This window comes from Lygodium microphyllum, chromosome 24 (genome assembly GCF_053477565.2).
Source record: "Lygodium microphyllum isolate KBCC chromosome 24, Lygodium_microphyllum_v1.1.10, whole genome shotgun sequence".
Lineage (NCBI taxonomy): Eukaryota > Viridiplantae > Streptophyta > Polypodiopsida > Schizaeales > Lygodiaceae > Lygodium > Lygodium microphyllum.
Genome location: NC_141158.1, coordinates 133059291 through 133082361, shown reverse-complemented (window position 1 = coordinate 133082361; position 23071 = coordinate 133059291). Strand labels below are relative to the sequence as shown.

At 46.5% G+C, this 23071-nt stretch overlaps 1 protein-coding gene and 1 pseudogene across 8 annotated transcripts in view; both read left to right on the top strand.

Moving 5' to 3' along the window:
• The window catches only part of LOC148015669 (uncharacterized), a 160394-nt gene that overhangs the window by 112178 nt on the left and 25145 nt on the right, over window positions 1-23071 (top strand). For 5 of the 8 annotated variants that reach the window (XM_087665040.1, XM_087665041.1, XM_087665042.1 and 2 more), the window contains 3 exons: window positions 4654-4755; window positions 4886-5002; window positions 5109-5189. The exons of 1 other annotated variant lie outside the window; for it this stretch is intronic. In XM_087665040.1, the coding sequence (XP_087521166.1) occupies window positions 4654-4755; window positions 4886-5002; window positions 5109-5189 (300 nt within the window). The remainder of the gene's footprint in view (window positions 1-4653; window positions 4756-4885; window positions 5003-5108; window positions 5190-23071) is intronic. 2 more of the 8 variants (XM_087665043.1, XM_087665044.1) reach the window with 2 other exon arrangements.
• LOC148015671 (uncharacterized) lies at window positions 7337-8802 on the top strand (annotated as a pseudogene).

The window sequence follows — 23071 nt, the reverse complement described above, 5'->3', positions numbered from 1 at the left end:
GCAGGCACCACGTTATCCGATACTGCCTGGTTCTCCTGGCACTTGATCCCCCAGCATCCGCCCTAGATACACGATCCTGTCGAATCCTTAACTCGATCTATAGGAGGGTGGAGGTGTCAAGATAGATAGAGCACATTTGGACCAGAGAGTGGGTCAGGAGGGACAGGATAGCAGAGGAGGTTGCAGAGGTCCTAGCCGAGTCAAGCAGAATTTGCCAAGAGGCAGCCCTACAGGCCAGGTAGCAGTGTTGGGAGGAGGAGAGAGCACTCCGGCGGGACCTTGCAGCCACGCAAAGATTATTGCAGGGGGCACCACGGGACCCCACCCTCCACGCACAGGAGGTGCACACGCGTGCAGCCATTGCTGGCCTAGAGGACAGGTGCTCGGAGTTCTCTTTCCGCACTTCAGCAGCCTTTTGGGCGCGGAAGGGGGACATGATGTGCAGGGAGTTCTTCCAGGTGTACCAGCCTCGCACCGCGGGAGAGCACATATGCAGCCTTAGGGATCAATATGGAAGGACCCGTTCTAGCCCTCATGAGGTGATGGAGATTGCCACCGACTATTACACGCGCCTCTTCTAGCAAGAGACAGCTTCAGCTAGAGGAGAGAGATGCAAATAGCAGGTATGGGATCACACCCCGTCCCTCGTCAAAGAGGAGATAGGACACGCCCTCCTAGCCCCCTTCACAGAGAAGGAACTAGAGAAGGCTTTCCATACACAGGATGGGCAAAAATGCCCGAGGAAGGATGACCTCTCTAAGGCTTTCTTCACTACCTACTGGGAGGTGGTGAAGGACCCCCTACTGAGGGCTTTCCAGGAGATCTTCACCTCAGGATAGATCCCAGGGAGGCTCTCGGCAAGCCTTATCAATCTTCTCCCCAAAGGGGGAGACCGGTTGGAGCTATCCCAGTGGAGACTGATCACCTTATTGTCAATGGCCTATAAGGCTCTGGCAAAGATGATTGGTAGACGATTATGACATGTGCTTCCAATTATCATTCATGACACACAGACAGGCGTTGTCCAGGATAGGAGCATCCTAGACAATGTATTTACATTCTTTGAGGCGATAAAGTGGGCTCAACACAGTGGGCAAAGACTGGTTGTACTACTCTTGGACTTCGAGAAAGCTTATGACAGGGTGGACTGGGATTTCCTAGAGGGTATCATGGTGAAGTTGGGATTCCCCCACGCTTGGATTCGCGGGGTCTCCAGCCTGTACAGATCAGCCACCAGCAAGGTTCTCATAGGCGGAAGGCGAGGGGAGGAGTTCCGGCTGGAGAGATTGGTCCGACAGGGCTGTCCCCTGGCCCCATACCTATTCCTACTCTTCGCAGAGGCGATGTCTCACTTCCTTAGGTCACATATGAGCGGACTACGCGGCCTCCGACTTCCAGTGAGAGAGGAGACTGAGTTGTTAGACTCAGAGTACGCAGACGACACAGGCCTCTACATAGAGGATGATGAGGTGATGCTGGAGAGAACGAGGCTGGCTCTTGATGTGTTCTGATTTGCAATGGGTGCGAAAATCAACTGGTAAAAGTCGGTTGGTTTCCTCATAGACCCGGACTCCAGCATGGAGTGGGGTGTCCACTTGGGATTTAAATGGGTGAGCAGAGGGCAGACCGTCCGATACCTAGGGTTCCAGGTGGGACTAGACATCACTCCTGCCCAGCAATTTCTTCCTGTCCTAGATTCTATTCGGAGGAAACTGACCTACTGGAGCACGGTTTGCCTCTCACTAGCCGGTCAAGCCCTGGTGGTTAACCACGTCCTCCTAGCGACGGCTTGATACATCGGCTCATGTTGGTGCTTTTCCTCATCATGCGTAGGGCAGCTTCGTCGCCTAGTGCAGAATTTCCTTTGGTCTAGATCTGATGGCTCCAGGGACTCCAAGGCCAAGGTGGCGTGGGCGACCATCATACGACATCGATCAAAGGGAGGGCTTGGGATCATAGACCCAGAATATCAGAGTATGGCCCTCTTGGGCAAGCTAGTTGTCTGCGGTGTCACACCACGCAGGTAGATCTGGAAGGTCTTACTGCAGGAGGGCCTTCAGGACTGTAAACCGAGGCTTGGCGGTGAGTGGAGGCCGTCCCTGAGATGGATCTTCACTTCAGCCCAGATCACCCCCCCCCCCCCAGATCACCTTTCCTGCGGGGCCTACTCCGCGTGTGGCAGGGCCTCCACAAGGCCCTAATCCAGAGCTCCGCAGATTGCCAAGAGGAAATAGACCGTCAGTCAGTGATCTGGAACCTCCAGGTCAAAGATAGGGAAGGGGCGTAGATAGGTGAGCGCCCCCACATCCAGTGGGCTGGGTGGGAGGCCAGCCGAGCTCGTTCCATCAGGACATGGCGGGAGGTGTACAGGATGGCAGACGAGGAGGTGCTACAGCGAGTATCAGGGTGCACGAGAGGAGTGGAGTTTAGGAGAAGAGAGATAGGCGCAACAATACCTCCGGAGTGGCTTGCCCCCCGATACAAGAGCCGACAGAGGGCGGGGAGGTATGGGCAGCCAGGTTCTCTCCAGCAAGCACCCCTCTTCGGGTGGCAGGTAGAGTGGGTGGCGCCCCCCAAGGGACCTTCGCCGTTCAGGAGGGGGGACGTCTGGCCCTTGACAGAGGGCAACAGGATGAGGGGATTGCCACCCTTTCATGGAGGAGGATTTGGGTGGTGGGTCTTCAGGGAAAGACTTGGCGACTGGATCCCTATGTTTTCTTGAAGGAGCTCAAGGAGTGGCGCCTTTGGATTTGGGAGAATAGACCACTTAATGAGCTGGAGTGGGATCCAGGAGAGTGGCTATGGCCGGCCTCTGCGGTTGCCAAAAAGCCACCCAGGTTCCTAGAGTATACTGCGAGGATTGGCAGACATGTACTGATGCAGGAGGATATGGACTGGGCGTAGTCACGCAGCAGGCACTGAGCGGAGCACAGCATCACAGAGCCCTTCCGACGGACCTTCTGGCGCCGCCTATGGGATAGCTAGAGGCCAAGGAGGGTGTCGTATTTTTTATGGCTCGTGGCACATGGAGGCTTGGCGGTGGGAAGGTAGCTTGCCCAAATGCAAAAGGAGAGACATTGTAAGCGCTACACACAGCAGTCTCTGGAAACCCCAAAGCACTGCCTTTGGTCTTGTGAGGAGGCGCAGCTTGTGTGGAGAGGAGCATGCCGTATCCTTCGACGTATAGCCCCTAGCCTTGGGTGTATTTCATGGGGAGCTTTCTGTTGGCAGGCAGTCAGCAAGGGCTATCACCTTTTGTATGAGGCCAGGATGCAAGACACGATATTCATGATCGAGGTAGGGTCATGTGCAGTGGTCGGTCTAGAGACTTTACCCATCCGCCATGTACTGGAGTCCACAGCAGACCGCTCGAAGATATGGGAGATCATAGGGAGTCTTACTGGATGGCATATCTGAAAGGCGCAATGCCATGTGGCTTTCGGCGGAGAGAGACTTTCAGCACTTGCGACCTTAGCAGAGCTATGAACCTCCATCATCCATTCCCTCCGCCGCCAATGGGATCAGGTGCAGGGCGAGTCCAGGGCTCGCCAGGAGCTCCATGGTCACTTCATTCGTACCTGGGGCGGCCAAGGCCTGTTCTTTGTGATACAGGCAGGCAGCCCCATTTGGCGATATACCCCTCCCCCCGCCCCCCCGCCCCCTCATGGCTTCTTGCCCCCATCCCCCCTAGACCGCCTTGAGAGGCTTGTATACATGATGTATTGGTGACTTTGCATCAACTCCAATTAGTCTGTTGAGCATGAGCACTCTGTTGTAATCAGTTTTTTTTAGTAATATAATCAACCACATTTTACTTGCAAAGAAAAAAAGTGGGTCTCTAGTCAATGTGACTACTTGAGTGAAAAAGTCTTAGTTATTAGGGCCTTCTAGTCAATTTGCTGGCCTAACTAAACTTTTAGTTCTTTTGGGCATCTAGTTTATTGACAATATGACAACCCAAAAAATCACATGCCTTCACTAGATGGCAATGTGATACTTCCAAGTAAATATAGTATCCACTTGACATGGTGGTCGCATACAATTGTCTAACTACGATAGATGCAAATGATATGCCTATGTGATACTTTCATGAAAAAAACTGCAGCCAAGTGACAAAATTGTCAATTTTGAAAACTTAAGTCAACAACGACATTGAACTAAAAAACAATAGCAAAAACAAGATTTTTTAATTTAACAAACAAAGTTTTTTCTTTATTTTTTAAAGTTCTCAAAAGTCAAAATCAAAAAAATTGCATTGTCTTGTCCAAAAATAGAAATTTATATGAATAGCCATGTGCTCCCACAAATTTTAAAATTTCACAGTACTACAAATTTAAATTGCTTGCAAACATTAAATTTCATTGGTATCATTTGCACTATCCACCATGCCAAAATGCTCATTCTTCTCATCTTACACCTTAATCTACTTGGGTTTCAATTTGGGTTTATAGGTAGAGAGCCTAAAATAACTTGCCAAAATTATAGAGGGTGGTAACAATTGCAACATCTTTGTAGCCTATATGTTCACATAAGGAAATGATAATATGGTCTAGATTTGTAGCCTATATGTTCACATATGGAAATGATAATATGGTCTAGATTTGTAGGGGCTCTATAGGATTCCTAACAAAATTATCAATCGCTTCCTTTCAGACCTTAATACAACTAATCAAGGTGTATCTAGTTCCATCACTTGAATCCCACCTGATGCCTTATTTGAAGGACCTACAAACAATTGCACGCAAGGAATGTCTGGTATTTGTTGAAGTCCATATGTAGCATTTGGATTTTGTCTACTTGACTATTATGTCATATATTTTTATAAATTGTAACATGTTGACTTTTCTACATATTTTGAACAAACTATGTGTATTGTATTTTATAGAACATACTGAAAGACTCAAGGGAATCCTTGATCTTATGCTTGAAGGCTTGCAAACCGAATAGTATGATCGAGACTCCCTCTAAACTCCCATTCCAACTATTGCTGCCATTCTTAAGGGTAAGCTTAATATTTGCAATCACAAAACATAATTGATGGAATCTAAGCTACTTGGTATTCAGCATTCATGTTCTCCTAAATCATATTATGTCTCCTTTTCTCTTAGAAATGGCTTGTTCTTGGGAAGAGCTGGAATCCCCAACTTGTTGCAGTTTTGGTTATCAATGCATTCCAAAAGAACATCAAGGTTTGTTTCCAATTCTGTATTTAAATTTTGTCCCTTCATAGGAGATTATTTTTGGTCTGCCAAAAGGCCATATTGATGAGGGAGGATCAACATTTTCTCTCATAATAAGAAATAGAATATTTACAAATGGAAAAGAGGAAAGTATTGATCAATCTACTTGTATACTCTTCTTGAACTTCCTAATTAACAAGACTTGATGGTAGGACCATGGTTTTGTATGTATATCAGAGAGAGAGAGAGAGACTTGAAGTGATCACAGTTGCTAATGCTCTTCTACCTACAAGTGCTAATGTCATGTCTTTCAGATCAATTCGACGCTTGTATCTTGTTTCTAAAGGCTATCATCATTATGGGACTCTATTTGAACCCAAGCCGAATGGGAGCCGAGTGCCCCTGATCATTACATTTGGTACACAAGAGGGTTTTGGTTGTGGCTTTCCAAGCGTCCTCTGAGGATTCACAGCCCTTGTGCTTCTTCTAAGACTTTGCATGCTTCCTCCCATCCTTCTCGAAGTCCTCTTTGTCGTTGTTGCTTACACCTTCCTTCTCTAATAGGGTGGTAAATAACCAAATTAAGCATTAATTATAGCAAGCATAAATTTCACATAGACTGAAAATGCACATTTTATCACTCTAATCTTGGACATTGGACATCTTGTTTGCTTCAAAACTCGTGCCCCTTTCGGTATTTCTTTATCTCATATTGCAAATGAAAGGAGTAAATGAAAGGAGTACAACTGAGATTCTCTGATCTCCCCCGCTAATCCAAGTGCCTCTTGCTGTCAAAACTTACCAAGCAACCCTCCAAACCAATTTTCCCCTTGGTTTGCTCGAGGATTCGCCTTCACCCTCCTCCTTGAAAGAGGAATTCAACCCCAAATTTGATATCTCCTTGAAATTCTTCAATTTCAACTAGCTGTAATTCAAGTCCTAGGCCCTTAATTCTAAGCATGCATCTCGAGGTGACTATCCAAACCCTAACTTCTATTGTAACTTAGGGTTTGCAACAAAGATTGACTAGAATCTCTTCCTCTGATGGCTCAAATTGCTAGAGAATGATAAGATAACTTGAGAGATGGCTGGGGGATGAGAGAGAATGATGTAGAAAGAGAGATTTTAGAGTTTCATTGCAAGAAATGTCGAAAAACTATTATTGCTCTACTCAAACAACCATAGAAGTTGTCAGTCACCTACAAGTTAGGACCAAGAAAAAGACCTTTGCCCCCTCCTGTATGCTATCACGTGTACTAGAAGGACCCTTGGCTGCTGTCGCCTGCTCTTGGAGAGCTCCAAATTGCTGTCACTTGCTGTAGGGCTGATCCCTAGTGGCTGCAAATCACATGAGTAGCATCTCCTTACTCTCTAACAGCCTCCTCTCTCACAATGGCTTGACTAGACTTCCACCAACCCCTAAAAAACTCTTTTTCCACTTGCATGGGTAAGTTTTGCCAAGTATCAGTCTTCTAATCCCATTTTCTAGCATTAATTTTCAAAATATCAATTTTAAAAATTAATTTAATAATTATTCTAGTACTCAAAAAAATCAATTTCGCCAACCAGTAATTAAATTAGCTAGGCCAATTTGTCTTTCAAGTATCCCTGAGTAGTTATTAACTCTTAGACCGACAGTAATTAATTAATTAATGCATCTTTTTTAATGTCACCATTGACATTAGTGGCCAATAAATTGATGTAGGCCCAAATTGGACACCCGGTACCACCTCGTACCTGTCAGGCATACCTTATTTCAAATCTTGCCTTTAGCACCCACTGCATTCTTAGGGTCCTTGGCCTATTACCATAAAATAACTACCATGTGCATTACATGTGCTAAACAACCTTGTACATTTGATTTATAACTCAATCAAATGTTATCGGCAAGATTAAAGCATCTCAAAATTTCACATCCCCATGACAAACCTTTCCCTTGAAACCCTTGCAATCGTTCTCAATTGCTCTGCATTGTGCCAAAGAAAAAGTACAGTGCACTGGAATTTCCATAAGGCATCACAATCACAACATTGGCCACTATTGTCCAACCATGCCATATACGCTAAACTTGCTGAAAATTTCCAACCAACATATACAAATGGGTGAAGAGGGTGGTACACAAGGCTACATCTATTGTCACCTTCTTCACGGTGAAGGTAAAGATGCTTGCGATGTATGGCGAGCATAGCAAACTTCCGTTGAAGAAGCCTTCTTCAACTCAGTTTGCTTATATGTGGTTATTGTTGGAGCAGCTTTATGAGGTGCGGTCTGCCCTATACCAAACAATGGTGTGCACTCTATGGAATGAGTGGGATGAGCATGAGACGAAGGAGGCGAAAGCCATGCAGCAGCTGTGCCTTAATGAGCAGTTTTGGCAGAAAGTCTGTGCCATTGTGATTGCTATGACTCCCTTTTATAGGATGTTGCGCATGATTGATTGCGAGGGGTCCACCATGGGCCTTCTCGTTCACTTCTTCAGAGTGGCATTGGTTTGGTACAGGCTTGCACAACGATCACAGATTCTCACCGTGCACACATCATAGAGATAGCAGAGAGGAGATGGGCATGGATGCATAGACCCATCCATGGTTTTGCAGCATTGGTGCATCCAGCCTACAAGTCGCCGGCCATCATGGATGATAGAGAGCTCCGGTCAGATCAGCTTGCATATTTGACTCGTGTGGTTCCTATAGATGACCACAACACAGTCCTAGAGGAGCTTGGATGCTATGCATATCAAAGAGGACATGTGGCATTTTCTTCTCCCACTTGTTGGAGAAAGGAGTCACTTGTAAAGCCTCTATTTTGGTGGCAAAATTTTGGATATGCGCTGGAGACTCTTCAGCCCTTGGCCATGAGAGTCCTTGCACAGGATTGCTCTTCGGGTGCATGTGAGAGAAACTGGAGTGCATATTCTCTCATTCACACGAAGATTCGCAATCGTCTTAGCACACAACAGTTAGAGCGGCTAGTCTATTGCCGCACTAACTTGCGCATGATAAAGGCCATGATAAGTATGGGTAGTCTAAAGCAGGTAAACACCTAATCATAAAATGATAAGTCAAGTTTAATTTTTAAATTTGTTGGTTTCAACTTGTTACTTTATAGTATTATACTCAACAATTTAGTATTTATAATCTATTATCTTATGTGCATTGTGTAGGTGAATGTTGATACATTCAAGTTGATGGGTGACACTCTTGCAAGTGTACATCAGGAGGTCGATGAGGAGGAGGAGCAGATCTTTGCAGAGCTCTGTAGAGAGCTCATAGCAACAAACACCCGTGACACTCGTAGTCAACGTGCTCATGGGTGAGGAGTTCGAGTTGCCAGCAGGGGCATGGTCATTTGGTGCCCTCCGAGATCGACGAGGGGTGGTTCAAGTGGTTTGCAGACATATATGAGGAGAGGCTCTAGTAGCTCTCGTTCAATCCCTAATGATTACATTCCCCCCTTGCCTACAGTTAGACCGTCATTGCCTAGGGAGCCATCATTTGATGATGATGGTAACCTTATCAGTGAGGATAAGTATGAGAGTGCCTCATCATTTGATGACGAGGAGTCATCTTCAAACTCTCTTGATGAGCACGATGATGATGATGATGATAGTGATGCCTCATGAGTCATCCTAGCCTCTAGGCCTCAGCTCTCTCGAGTCTCACCTTTTTGTATCTACTTTGTACTATCACTGATGATTGTATCCAGTTTCACTCATTGATGATTGTATGATGTATCCAATGCACTATACCATTGCCCGCATGTTTGCTGCTCGCATGTGACTGCGAGGGCTTTTTACCTCATATATTCAACATATTTTGTAATGGCACTGCTAGTTTCACTTTAAACATGTGTTCTATTATTTATAGTTTTAAAAAAAATGAAGTTAATTTATTTTTTTCATACTAATATCGTACCGCATCTTATAAAATCTTAAGGTATCATTTAGTACCGTATTTTATCGTACCGTACCGTATCGTACCTTTCATATCTGACAACTATGCTTGCATACCATGCATTGGTTGCTCCATACCATAACTAGTTGTGCCGTACATCCATACGGTCCCTATCCAATTATAGCATGGAAACTAGTGCCACCATGAAAGTAGCCTAGCTGCCCCATAATTGCGTGCATGCCCTGCTCTCCAAAAAGCATTGGCTTGGCACTTCCAAGTTGGCCTTGCATACGCATTAATTGCCCCACTGGCATCATTTACTTATGCGCACTGCCCACGTTTGGAACATCATGCTACTGTATTGGCTCTTCCTTTAGTGTATCTTGCTATCCAAAAGCTCTTGAAGTTTATTTCCTCTTCTTGCCTTTGCTACCCTCCTTCAAGGGTTCAAAAAGTGCATGAACTAAGGATTCATTTCACAATTGCACAAACATTTAAACTATTGTCATCAGATAATCTTTAAAACGGCCATCAAATTCCTCTTGCTCTTGTTGGTCATCAACTTCTAAAGGAAAATAACGGGCTATAATGGTCCACAGGTGATGATCCACGCACATAGCGCGAAAAAGAGACCAACGAAGAGCCAGCATATGAGTTTCAGCATCCAAAATAGCCCCACCACCCAGTTGTTTGGGGGACACGAATGTGACCACGAAATCCACGAAATACCTGCGTGCAATGAATCCTTCTTCCATAACATGAAACGAATAGGGCGAGTGAGAGCCTTCAAAGTAATAGGGGTCTAGGGCAACAATGGCAAGAAATATGTGAGCATTGGTAGCATAATTGTCTGCGCAAGTTTGAGGTGGACATGAAAGGGCCACGCTTACGACTTCCAATACATAAACTTAGCTGCCAGTTTCTGTGAAATCCACTCCAATAGTTGCTTTGGCCGAACATCAACACCCAACGGGTACCCAAGATGCCTGACAATGGAGCCACGGAGAACCACCTGACCCTGCCAGCCCAATGATTGTAAATCCGACTCCCTGTAGCTGAGAATGGCTGATTTGAAGGTATTGATGCGAAGACCCGAAGCCTGACCAAAGAGTGTCCAAACATCTAATGCCTTGCGAATGTTGTCCTTGTCTGCACGCAAAATCATAACGCTATCATCAGCCAAAGATTGGCTAATGAAGTGCTGCCCCAAAGGAAGAGACAATCTGGCCAGTTGATCCGAAGCTGCCATCGAAGATAACATTGAAAGAACCGGGTGGGTCGCCAGGGCAAAGAAGAGAGGACTCAAAGGGCAACCCTGTCTCACCGAGCGTGCAAGGACAAATGGCTCTGTAACCCCACCATTGAGCATAACATGCGAAGAAGCCTCGGCACTAATGGTGTAGATCAATCGGGACATCCGCGTACCAAAACCCATAGCAGACATAAGTTCAACAATGAAAGACCAATCTAAATAGTCAAAGGCCTTTTCTAGATCCAATTGAAGCAATACCACTTCCTAACTAGAGTGCCTTGCATAGTCAATGGCCATTTGCACATTTAAGATATTATCCAGAATGTTGCAACCCTTAATGAAACCATATTGAAGAGGATGCACAATAGCTGGAAGGTGCTTGTGAAGCCTATTCGCCAGGACTTTGGAAAAGATTTTATACATCGAGCCCATCAATGAAATTGGAAACCAGTGTTGCAACATTGACGGCGAATGAACTTTTGGAAGCAGTTTGATAAGGCCTTTCCACGAGGAAGGCATGACCCCTATTTCCCAAACCTGCTGAAACATAGCCACCAATGGCTGCACCAGTAGGGTAGCCAAGCTCTCAAAGAATTCATTGGTGAGACCATCCCAGCCAGGGCTTTTATCCTTAGGCAGATGTAACAAAACATCCATAACCTCCTCCTCACAAATATCTTCCTCCAAAGTAGCTCGCATATCAAGTGGAACCTGATGGCCGACCAGATCATAGAAGACTGAACGTGCATACATAACCTGGTCAGAAGGCGATGGAGAAGAACCAAGAAGATCCTGAAAATAATTCCTGCACATATCGACAATGGTGTGCGGATCAGTGACCATGCGACCTCCAAATCTTGAAGTTTGGTCATATTTTCCCGAGCAGGAGAAGCATGCAAGGCGCGAAAGAACTTATGAGTCTGACAAGCATTATCTTGCAAATTGTCAGTCAAATTGTGCAATTTGGCCTGCTGATAGGGATTTCAATTGAAATTCTTTAATAAGATCAGCCAAACGCTGCACCAGAGATAACATAAAATCAACATCTGGGGTATCCACCAGTAGCGAACGAACCAAAGCCAGTAAGACTTCCGCTGCATGTCAACGCCGCCGACAAAGAGAGGCATGATGTATCCCATACTGGCGAGCGACCCGTTGCACATTAGAGAGCAGTCGTTCAAAAGAAACTGTGCCCTCAGAGGCAAAGTCCAATAAAAATCTCTCAATCAATTGAAACGTAATGGGATGTCTATAGCCATATAGCCCTGAAAGATAGAATGCTTCAAATAAGAGGAGTTGAAACGTAATGGGAGTCTATCCAACAACTACATAAAAGGTGCAATGGGATGTGCCAGTATCTCAAGCTGGAGAGGGAAATGGTCGGACAAGGCATATTGCTGCAAGACTTTCATTTCTAGCATCTCAGGAAGAAAATCATCATTCTGCATGATGTACATTCGGTCCAGCCGCGACCATGTAGAAGCATACTGTGCGGAATGGAACGTAAACCCTGGAGATGAAGGTTGTAGCCAAGACCATAGATCTTGCTTAAGTGCCACAAGAGCAAAGGCATTCCATGTCCGACTTTCCGGAGCATCCATCACCGAATGTCCTGAAGTGGACTGTGAAGAGTCAACACACATATTGAAATCTCCCATCAAGAAACCCCTTCTGCCAAGTGACATGGAGCTCTGCAAAGTCTTCCAAAGATCCCGGCGCGATAAAGGATCGTTCGGAGCATAGAGGCCCAGCAACCATAAGATCTCTCCTTCAAATAAAATTTCAATTACCACAAAGCGGCCCTGTACATCGTTTTTAATAAGAACAGGCTGATATTTCTCATGGACAATCATAAGCACACCAGAATAATGCACAGCATGTGTCCCTGCATAAAACAAGCGAAAACCATGGCAATCCACCACTTTTCCTGCTTCACCGTGACTCTTGTGTTCCACCGCACACAAGGCATCCCACTGATTCTCATGCAAGACAGTCCACATGGCATGTTGCTTATGGCAAGAACAAATGCCTCGCACATTCCACGTGGCTATCTTCATATATCTGAAAAAAGAAAAATCAGGAAGGAGGCACCGCTTGCCTCGATTTCACCTTGTCTGCTAGAATGTCAAGGACACCGTCATCCAGAAAATCAGCTAAGACTGCAAAAGAATTTGGCCAGCCAGCTTTAGAGGTAGATGGAAGATCCACTGTCTTGGGGATGGAGCGGGGATAACGACGATCCCAAGGTGTAATCACATTGCCTCTAGAATCAAATGCCAACTTAGCAGGCGGGCCCTTGGGACCATCTGTATATTATACTTTCCTTGTAGACTGATTACGGGGAGCAGAAGGAGCCATAGTACGCGCAGCATGCTGTGAAGAGAACATTTCTTTCCTGCGCATATACGTGCGCATTGAATCCTGTGACACAGTAGGCCCAGGGTCCGGCAGAGCAGCATCCAAGTGTTTACCTTTTTTGGAACGTGCCTCTATCCAGTCATTGCTACGAGAATCCAAACCCAAAACCTGTTGTTTACCTTTATCCAAAACACTAGATGGTTGGGTTTCCTCCTGTGAGGGAGCATCAAGTACCATGTCATCCCTGGGCGGCACAACATGCACATTTTCTGAAGACGGTTGCCTCTCTAGGCATTCGGCCATAAAGTGCCCCAATTTACCACACGAAAAGCAGTGTCCCGCAAAGTTGCCCCATTTCAAGCGAAAATGCAAAGGATGCATGCCAAAGCAATTAAGGCGCAGCCACGCAGGCCTCTTCCTGGAAGTATCCCATAGCATACACAAACGGTTTCTATTCATTGCCCTTAGGCTTGGGGGGACTAGCACTGTTCCCACAACGGCCATGGCATCCTTTAACAATGGCCAATAGACAGCCAGGCAATTTTCCACCTCAATCCACACCGGGCATTCACGTTGAAGCAAGCGCTGAAAGTCTGCCATAGGGCGCCAGGGCACAACATGGACCAAACGGCAATCAAAGAACAATGGTAGTTTGGACAGGAGCTCAGCCCGATGCTTCTCCGAGTTCAGCAGCACCTCATAGAAGCCTCGAGGCCCAACAAAAATCTCCTCAACACACTCCCCTTGCAGTAAATGGTGCAGCCACTGGCGAATATGGGAAACCACTGGGATCCTGCCGGTGAAGAAGAGTATAACCGCACGATCATAAAACACTGAAAAAGAGCGCAGGACAGTTTTCGGATCCACCGTTGCCTCCAGAACCTCTTCCGTTCCCGCGTCAGAAAAAGCTTCATGATTATGCTGGACATAGTCGCCAAGCAACGTATTGGCAAACTCCAGCAAATGCTCCCAGTCAATCTCCTAGGAATCCACAGCATTAGAGACCACCTAAGCATAAGAACGATCCTGATGACTGATGGTCTCTTCCGGCGTAGGCTTGGAGCGTTTACCCGCAGGCTGCAAGTCAGGGGCAGGCGGCATCTCCTCTGTACACGGCACCATATCTTCTAGTTCGTCTGCATCAGAATCCGGACCAAGAGCAGCCACTGTTTGTTCAATAAAAGCCATGTCCAGGCCAGCCATACTTCTCTTGCTCTCTCTCTCTCTCTCTCTCTCTCTCTCTCTCTCTCTCTCTCTCTCTCTCTCTCTCTCTCTCTCTCTCTCTCTCTCTCTCTCTCTCGCGCTCTGCAGTTCCCGCAAACCTGCAAAATCAGGGAACCACCCAGCTGCAGCAACAGGACTGCCACGGGGCTCTTGTGGAGAACCGGACAAACACGCACAAATGAACTAGGGCGCAAGGGAACAGGTCAGACACAGATGAGGCCTCCACGCGGTTGCATCAGCCCTGCACGCTGACGCAGAGCAATCGACCACAGGCGGAGCTCTCTCCACAAGTCAGACGTCGACAAGGCAGGTGTCACGGGGTCAGGCACAAGGAGGCGTCGAGGGGGCAGATTTAAAGGGCGCTGCACGCTGGCGCAGAACCAGCGACCAGCGGCAACTCTGGCGAGCAGACGACGGGCGTCAAGGGAGCCTTTCGACAGAGGGCACAGATTAGGGCGACGGCAAGGGCCGCGATCCACAGGCCAAACGGGCGACGGTAGCAGGTCACGCAGGACTGGGCAACGTCAGGGGCCGTGGTGCAAAGGTCAGACGGGCGGCAGTAGGGCAAGACGCACAGGCGACGAACCGGCTACACGCACGCTCGCCATCTCTCTCTCTCTCTCTCTCTCTCTCTCTCTCTCTCTCTCTCTCTCTCGCGTGAATAAGTGTATATTAATGTTGAAATATTTACATCTAGCCTTCAAGCCATCCAAACAAAAAGGATACAAGTCTCACAACAAGCCTTTTGGTCGGCCATGAAAATCCTGCCAAGCACAAGTCAAAGCCAAAACGCTACTATAAAATGACACATAAATATCATGCTAGCTACAGAATTAGAGTAGAGTGAACAATATCCAAGCAAGGACCAGCCATGTTAGGGAAGGACCACATTTGCTGAAATCATGGGAGAAATCTACCACAAGAGTCATCCTCGAACACAAGCCACATGACCACGAATACCCAATGCCAAGTCGAAAATAAAGGCATTACCGGTATACCAAATGTGCCAAAGAGCTGTCCATTTCCCAAGACCCAAGAATGGATGGGTGTCCGCTATTGACGAGTTACCAAGGTCCACACATGGGAAACAAAGCTCCAAATATCTCTCACCAGAGAGCAAAAGATGAAGAGGTAAAATTGTATCTCATCACAAGTAGTGCAAGAGACACAATGGCCCCACGAGATCTTGCAGGTATATAGGACATTCCCAGTAGGAAGACCATCGATAAGCATCCTCCACACAAAAACTTTTCCCTAATAAGGAATCTTCACCCTCGAGTAAAGAGCTTGCGTTTCCATCATTTGCATGTGCGTAATCGTGCATGAGGTTATTTGCGCTAGCAAGCATATACTAGAGAGATTGATCTGTCTATGAGGAAGGGGTACACACAGGCTACTGAGACATGTCCCCTTGGTACTTGTCCCCTTGGTCCTGCAAAGGAGGGAAACCGCCCTGCTGCGGGGGTTCCAAAACAGTCATATTTCTAAATTCCTTCACTATCTTACAACATTTACTTGCTTCATCACCTTCAGCATCTTTAAGGATGTCCTCAGTTTGAGCTTCCTCATCTGGATGCTAATCCAAATCATCTTTACCTTCTACCCCAACCAAGTGCGGATCCACAAAATCCATATTCATCCTACATTGTGTTTTCCTCTGAAGGTGCTCCCTCTCTCTCATTATTTGTTGCTTCTCTCTATATCTTTGCAATTTCTACACAACTGCAAATCCAGGTAACAGCAGGGCTACAATGTGGGAGCTCTCGCTCAACCGCCAAGACCCACAGACCGCTTATTGCTTCAAGTGTTCCAAGCCAAGCACTAATGGCTACCTCTCACATAGCCGACGCGCTACCTATCCATGAGTGTAGTGAGCTTACCTTCATGCTGATCGAGTTATCCCCTCTCCCACGCACTCCGGTAGCTCCACGATCCAAGTGCAAGCTTCAAGCTAGCTCCATCCTCAAGCTCCACGCTCCAAGCTTCATTGCTGCAAGCAAGACAAGAGAAGAGAAGAGAAGAGAAGAGAAGAGAAGAAGAGAAGAGATGGAGAGCTTCTCCTCCCCGGTCCCTCACCCTCACACACTCACTTCCTCACACTCACACTCCCTCTCTCAAGCACAAGTTCAAGCAAGCAAGAACAAGAAGAAGAAGAGAAAGAGGAGAGCCACTTTTGGCCACACACAAGAATGAGCTTCTCATTCACTTTTCAACTTTATATACAAAACCCTAAATCCCTTTTGGGCCGCCATCCCCTTATCCCCTTTTTTACATGGCTGGCCGTGGCCTAGGCCCTTTTTCCCATTGTCCTTCTATCTTCCTAGCTTCCTTTCCACCGCCCGTCTACATTTACAAATTGCACGGGTAAGAGCCCGGCACACTTTAAAATAAATCATGGTGCGCCTTGCACTTTTTTACAACAATATAGACTCGAGCTTTTTCTCATACGTCTTTTTCCTTGATTTAGGACTTTTCTGCACTTCTTGTATTTTTAGATTCTTCTTGGCGCACCTTCGTCTTTTGTTTCACTTTTGCCTTGGCCTTGTCTTCTGCTTTAGATTTTCCAGCTTTTTCACCTTGTTCGTTTGAGGGTTAACATTACTCCCCTCCTAGACAAGTACCAGTCCCATGGCACTCACTGTCGTAGGTAGCAGGCTTTAACATGCACTGAAGACGTGGGTGGCAAGGACGTCTGTGGTTGCCTTGGAGGATTTCTGATGGTGGATAGATGAAGGTCATTGGGGATTTCTGATGGTGGGCAGATGAAGGTCGTTGGGGCCACATTGTTGGTGTGGATGGCTGGTGGTAGGGTGGTTGGAGTTGGGGATAGGGTTGTTCGTTGTTGGAAATTGCGCTGGGAGCTAGCACAAGTGGTGATTTGTGGGGATTCTGCACATGCCGATTGTTTGGTGGGCTTGCATGATAGGAATGGTCAAGAGGTCAGAATTGAGTAATGATGAAGAGCTAACGATGCATTTGATGGAGCCTTCAGTACCTGCGATTGAAAACCTCGCATATGTGGTCTCTCATGTGAATGAAGCAAAGTTGTCCATGTTGAGAAGTACACAGGAAGGTATATGAGACATCATTTGCGTTGTGACAGCACGATGTAGCATAATTGAACACAAGGACACTGCACTTTCGATAGCTGTAGCTATTGGACTTGCTCGACGAGTACGGTGTACTTTTCATAATCAGTCGTGCGGTGCTTACCACAATCGATTGCTCTCTAGGTATGGCAAAGTGCAAAAAGGAATCATGCAATTGGGTCAGGGTGACAGGTCTAACCATAGGCGAGACAAGCTCTCTAGGTATGTCCTGCCCTTGATGTGCCCTGGACAATTGTGGGGGATGTATAGAGGACTAGGGGACTAGAGACGGAGCCAGCCGACCAAGGTCACTGGGCGTACCGAATTTGAGGACCCCTAGGTGTCGTGCTATGATTGTAAGGCTTTTTTTTATTATTCTTCTTTTATTTTTATTTTATTTTCTTTTCTTTTCTTCTTCTTCTTTTTTTTAAAAAGAGAATAATCTGAGTACAACCATTGCAATACGTTGAGGCTATCAGCCTTTCAATGGGTTGGAAAATGTCGAGATTCGAAGGCTCTGGAAATGGATATTACAGTGATGATTGTACCCTAGCCTCATTGCTAGAGAAACAGTTGTTGAGATAAGGAGATACACTGAAGTTTGTACCATGCGATGTTGGTACAATTGAGATAACAGCTGCCGTGAATGCCAGGTATCCAGAGAGAGTGGCCACTGATCATGCTTTAGGCCATGCGATGTGGGCGATCGATAGGGGTGATTTTCACTTTCAGCAGTGAGGCTTCCGTCATGGCTCTTTGTGAGGTTGGTGGTCTTGCAGTGACTTGGACATTAAACACTTTCGTACAAAGACCTGTGTCGTCCTGCATCCACTTGATACTTCGTGAGAGTATATGCAAGTCACATGCGTCAATTATAATGAACAAATGCAACACAATAAGATATTACTTTATCTAAGGCGTTGATTGCGATGCATATCATCGGTTCTTATTAAAGACGTGACATGTATTAGTAGTCGGTAAGGGAGGTTTGTACAGTTGGGGAGCCTGCTCCTTTAACCAAATGTGGGACTCCCATCAGGCCGGGCAGGGAAGATATCGGCTGGGACCTGTATGGTGTAGTCCCTGGCCGCAGTTGTTTCAAGAATGCTTTTAAATAATTCATCAAATTCCCTCTTGTTTCTAGCTACCTTCTCCTCTTTCGAGCGCCTGGTGTCCGAGCATCTGGTGAGGGCTTACACGGCCGGGGTTGCCACCCCCCGGGAATTCCCTTGAGCCTTTGTTTTCTTGGCCTGGGAAGTTTTTGGCCTGCATCCGGGGCGATGTCGCTTAGGGCCTGTTTTTGGTGCGTACCTCTTAAGGGTAAGCACATATCACTCTGGTGAAGATGCTTGTGCCTTGTGCTCCCTTCTACGGAGGAGAGCTTCCTTGCATGCCAGTTGCATCGTGTGCTCCATGACGGCTACTGTGGAGAAATCTGCAAAATGTGAACCAAGGTTAGGCTTTGAGGCATAATAGAATTATTTGCATGAAAGAGATTAAACAATGGATTATCAAGCGCATATGAGGAGGCGTGAGGTGAGGCATGCGGTGTTTGTTGTAGAGGGACAGCCCCCGTGATGATATTCGTCTTGCTTCGACTGCGGAGCGTATTCCAACCATTAGCAGATCTTGGCTTATGCTAAGTTACGTGGACTGGTTGTGATGGAGTGAATAAGGGCTCGTCCCCGGAAGGATAGACCGAAAAGGGAAAATGTGTATAGAAGGGGACAGCGCCCCATCTACGCTGTCAGAGATGTTGGTCAAGGCTTTCTATGGCAGTAATGAGGGTTGCATGCCCTCCACCTGGAGGCGGGAATGGTCACACAACTTCTAGACGTATGGTGAGAGGAGGACCTGAGGAGCTCAGCCTGTCAAACCCAACTCTTCTCCCTGCGCTTAACTATCATTGCTTGTGTGTATTGATATTATCTATACAGGGTCACAAAATTCATTGTTTATTTATGTACATATTTACGAATCCATGACACTTCGTGAGGATAAAAACCAATTGTAGAACTCAGGATTGTACAGGAGTGTGGCAAACGCATCCAGTACTCCTGGCAACTTACTCAATAACAATAGATATTTTACAACATCGAGTAGCATGGTACCTTGTCCAAGTCTACTGGCAACATATAACTCCTTAGTGAGAACCTTATCAGTCAAAGAGTGCTCTTGGCTAGTTCCGGCTAAGTCCATACCCCAAATGGCAGTCAAAACTCGAAAGGAAGTCGGCGCCACATAGGTTGGGTCTCTTTGAGACCGCCATTTTGCCAATCGCACCTCTAAAACCGTCATAATTTGGACTCCCAGTTCGGCCATTATAACGCGGTTTTCAAACCAACATTTTTCGAATTGACTTCGACCCTCTGATTGTCGCTTTAGTTGCTTTATCTGCAAGAGATTTGGTTGGCAAAGCACATCATTGAATGTCACAGTTAAGCGTAGTTTGTCGGCTTTCTCATCAGAGATGAGTCGCATGCGTTCATGCAAGAGCCTATCATAGTGCTCGTCAAGATGTTCTTGCTATTCCCACGATAGGAGAAATTACAAGTATTCTTCAAGCTGCTCTCTAGGGAATGCGCCCGTGTCTGCCAGGACGTAGACACGTGCGAACACTTTGAGCTTAGCATCCAACTCAGTTAAGCATTCTGCGACACTTCTATGTTCAATGAGGGCTTGCTCAGTTGCTATCTTATGCAAGGTTCTAGGAGTTTCCCTAGGCTTTAGCATAGCTGGGGGCTCAAGCCTAGATGAGCAAGATTGGTTGACTCTAGAATTGCTTATGTCCTCAGGGTTTTCATGTTTCTCCTGAGGCTTTGTTGTTATTGCGTCATGGTTCTCCTTGGATGCAACTAGTATAGATTTGTTACCCTGTTGTGACAGTGTTGTATCCACTCTTGATTAGTCATTGCAAATTATGTTGTCGATGGATTGAGTATTGCAAGCAACCATTTATGGTAATGGTTGCTTTGACTTATCCGAACACATGGATGTGTCTAAGGTTTCACCACTGTTAGAAGAGATGGCAATGGATATTTTCGTAGGTAGACTCGATGCTTTATTCGTTAGCTCTTCGGCACTCTTGATCTCAATCTTCTTGGGGTCTACAACCACTTGCAACTGCCGTTGCTTTCGTTCTTTTCTCTTCTCTTTCTTAGACAATCGAGGTGCCCTAGAAGACTCAAGACCTTGATCTAGGTCAGTCGTTGATGTGCTTGGTTGGGCCTCAGCATTCTCTTTCTCTAATGTGTCCTCATGGGACATAGCTGCGGCCTGCTAATCAACCTTGCTAGGTTGTGAGGGTACAACTGCCTCTCTTTTTGGAGACTCTAGCTCTTCAGCTAGTTCCCCTCTGTTTAGCTCCTCAAGCCTAGACTTTAGGTGCTTTGGAAGTACTGGAGTTGTCAAGGATGTTAGTTGTGACACCTCCTCCACAGGTGAATGGCTAAGGACACATTCCGCGAGGGGCATTGTCACGGCCAAGGGCTCTGACTATTGTGATCCCTAATTGGAAGTAGTAGCAGCTAGTTCAATGGACTGGCTACTATTGGTGGATTGCGGTGTCAAGTCCTTAGGCCGATCGAAAGTGGTCGTGTCTTTTGTTACCCTTTGAGCATTCACTTGTGTAGATCGAGCATCAGTTGATCTAGTCACATTAGGTTGCACAGGCCTATCCTTGGGCCGAGAGCTACGAGTGGTGTCATGTCCCACCTTTTGGACATCTAGAAGCTTAGATGGAGATAGAGATTGGGATTGAGCAGCTGCACTTGACGACTGCTGTTGTGCTTCCTGTGTTTATTTAGGAAAAGAGGGTGTAGGAGATCTGGGACTCTTAGGTGGACTTGGCACTGGCTGAAAGATTTGCTCATGGCCGTTAGACGATTGTGCCATTTGCTTTGTTGAGCAATCAGCCTTCTTATGAGCAGCGTTGTGCCTGTGGTGCTCATGATCCTCTTGGGAAGTCAAAAGCCCCTTGAGTACTAGTGGTCTTTGTACACGCTCAATGGTTACATCTGACATCTGCTTATTAAGCATGCTAGGCTGAGGCTCTTCCTTTCTAATACTCATATTTGGTTTCTTGCCTCGAGACCTGAATTTTCTCTTAGATTTCCTCCTGTGCTTCTTTGCTTTTGATACAATCTGGCCTTCAGCTAATAGAGGCGGTTTAGCAGGGGGCTTTGGTACCCAAATCCATCGATTACCTGCGTAATACCCTTGAGCACGTAGCACCGCTTTGCATATCCATCACGGTGTTGTGCTAGCTCTCCATCAGTGCCTTCGTCTATAAGGCTTGGGCTTCTTTCGTGGCCTTCTACGATGTTTGTAAGTCCAAAGCCTACCCTTTGCATTGTCTCCTGACCTTCTTGTTTCAAGCATGGCCTCGCTCACTGATTCTCTTTGTTCGACATGCATTTGTATCAGTCCTTTCAACAAGTCCTTGCTCTCGTAAGTAGGCTTGACTGTTATGTCAGCACCTTGCCTTTCCCTAGAGGTTCGATGAGGTCACCCTTACTAAAGGTTGTGATTATCCTTACATCCGGTAGTGTCAAGTGTATCCTTTGTGCTACATAATCAACCTCACACTTTGTCGCCCTTTTGAAGGGTTGGTTTCCTTTCCGCAATTAGCACTATTTGGAGGAACATGAAATAGGATAGGCAAGCTTTCAGTTTCAATTGTCGCAAGGATTTTGCACTTCCCTATAAGTGCTTTTGGGTGTCCCCTATAAGGACCAAGAGTTGCATTAGTCGGTGTGAGCTCTGGTTGGCCTAGTAAGGTCAATGCTTCATAGGTCAAGATATTCAAATCTGCTCCTTCATCAATCAGAGCATCGACAGTGTGCTCTCTTTTCGTGGTGAGTTTGACCCTAAGATAAGTAGGCGGTACTATGTCTTCATCTTCCGGGTCTTGGCTTATAAATTTAAGCCTTCTGACAAATGCCCTTGAGTCCCCAACTGCACAACTTGATGTGGATTCTCCACTGATTTCTTGGATCGTCTGTGCAGTGCTATTCAAGGTGCATCTATCGTCAGGACTGTCATATCTAGTCATCCTCATAGCTGTAGCTTGATGTTGTTGCTTTCCGCTTTGACTAGATGCAGTCCGAATGCAACACATACGTGTTTTTGCGGTGTGGCCTTTTTGCCCTTGTTGGCTAGATTGGCCCATTGAGATTCTAAAGTCTCTATTTGTCTTTGTTCGGGCATGAGCTTTTGGTTGCTATTTTGCAAGTGAGAATCTATGCTTGTGCAGAGCCCTTACTACACTAGGATCTAATTTGGAGAACCTGTTGCCGCGCGTGTTTTCTTTCCAACCTATTTCGAGGAAGTGTAGAGAGGGCCCTTACGGTAAACACCATGTGCGATTGGAAGGACTGTTTATAGCCAAGTTTTGAACTACTTGCTCTAGATTTCAGTCTAGTAATAGATTTATGATGTACTTTCAGCTCTATGGGGTCTTTGATTGGTTTCAAAATCTACAAGTTAGAATTTTGAAAAAATTCAAATTCGGCCCAACAGGTCCGAATTGCAAGGGCCAAATGCCCGATTCAGCCCGCCGTCTGAGGGCCGAGGGCCGAGTTCGGTGGGCCGAATGCAAGCGGTCCGAGGAGTGAATTCGGCCAGTCCAAGGGCCGAGTGGGCCGAGTGCCAAGTTGGACCGAGCGTCAAATTCGGGCAGTCTGAATGCTAGTGAGCCGAATCGACAAGGCCGAGGGCCAAATGGTTGATTCGGCAACCGAGGGCCGAGTGCCAAGTTGGGCCAAATATTAAGTTCATCCGAGCAGTCGATTCGGACGAGCCGAGCGGTGGGTATCCGAGTAAGATGGGCCAAATCCAGGACAGGGCCAAGGGCCGATTCTGGGACTCAGCCTAGAATCGCCGTTACTCCAACAGCCGAGCACAATGCATTTTTCGCCGAACTCCACAAAATTCGTCGCGCTGAGCGATCGAGGCCTTCCTACTGGTCGAGCACCTTCAGATCCAACCTACTCATGTAGAGAAAGGTGTGGAATTACCTGTGGTGGGCAAAGAACTCCTCGATGGCAAGATGGAAGCAAATCCATGCAATGAAGC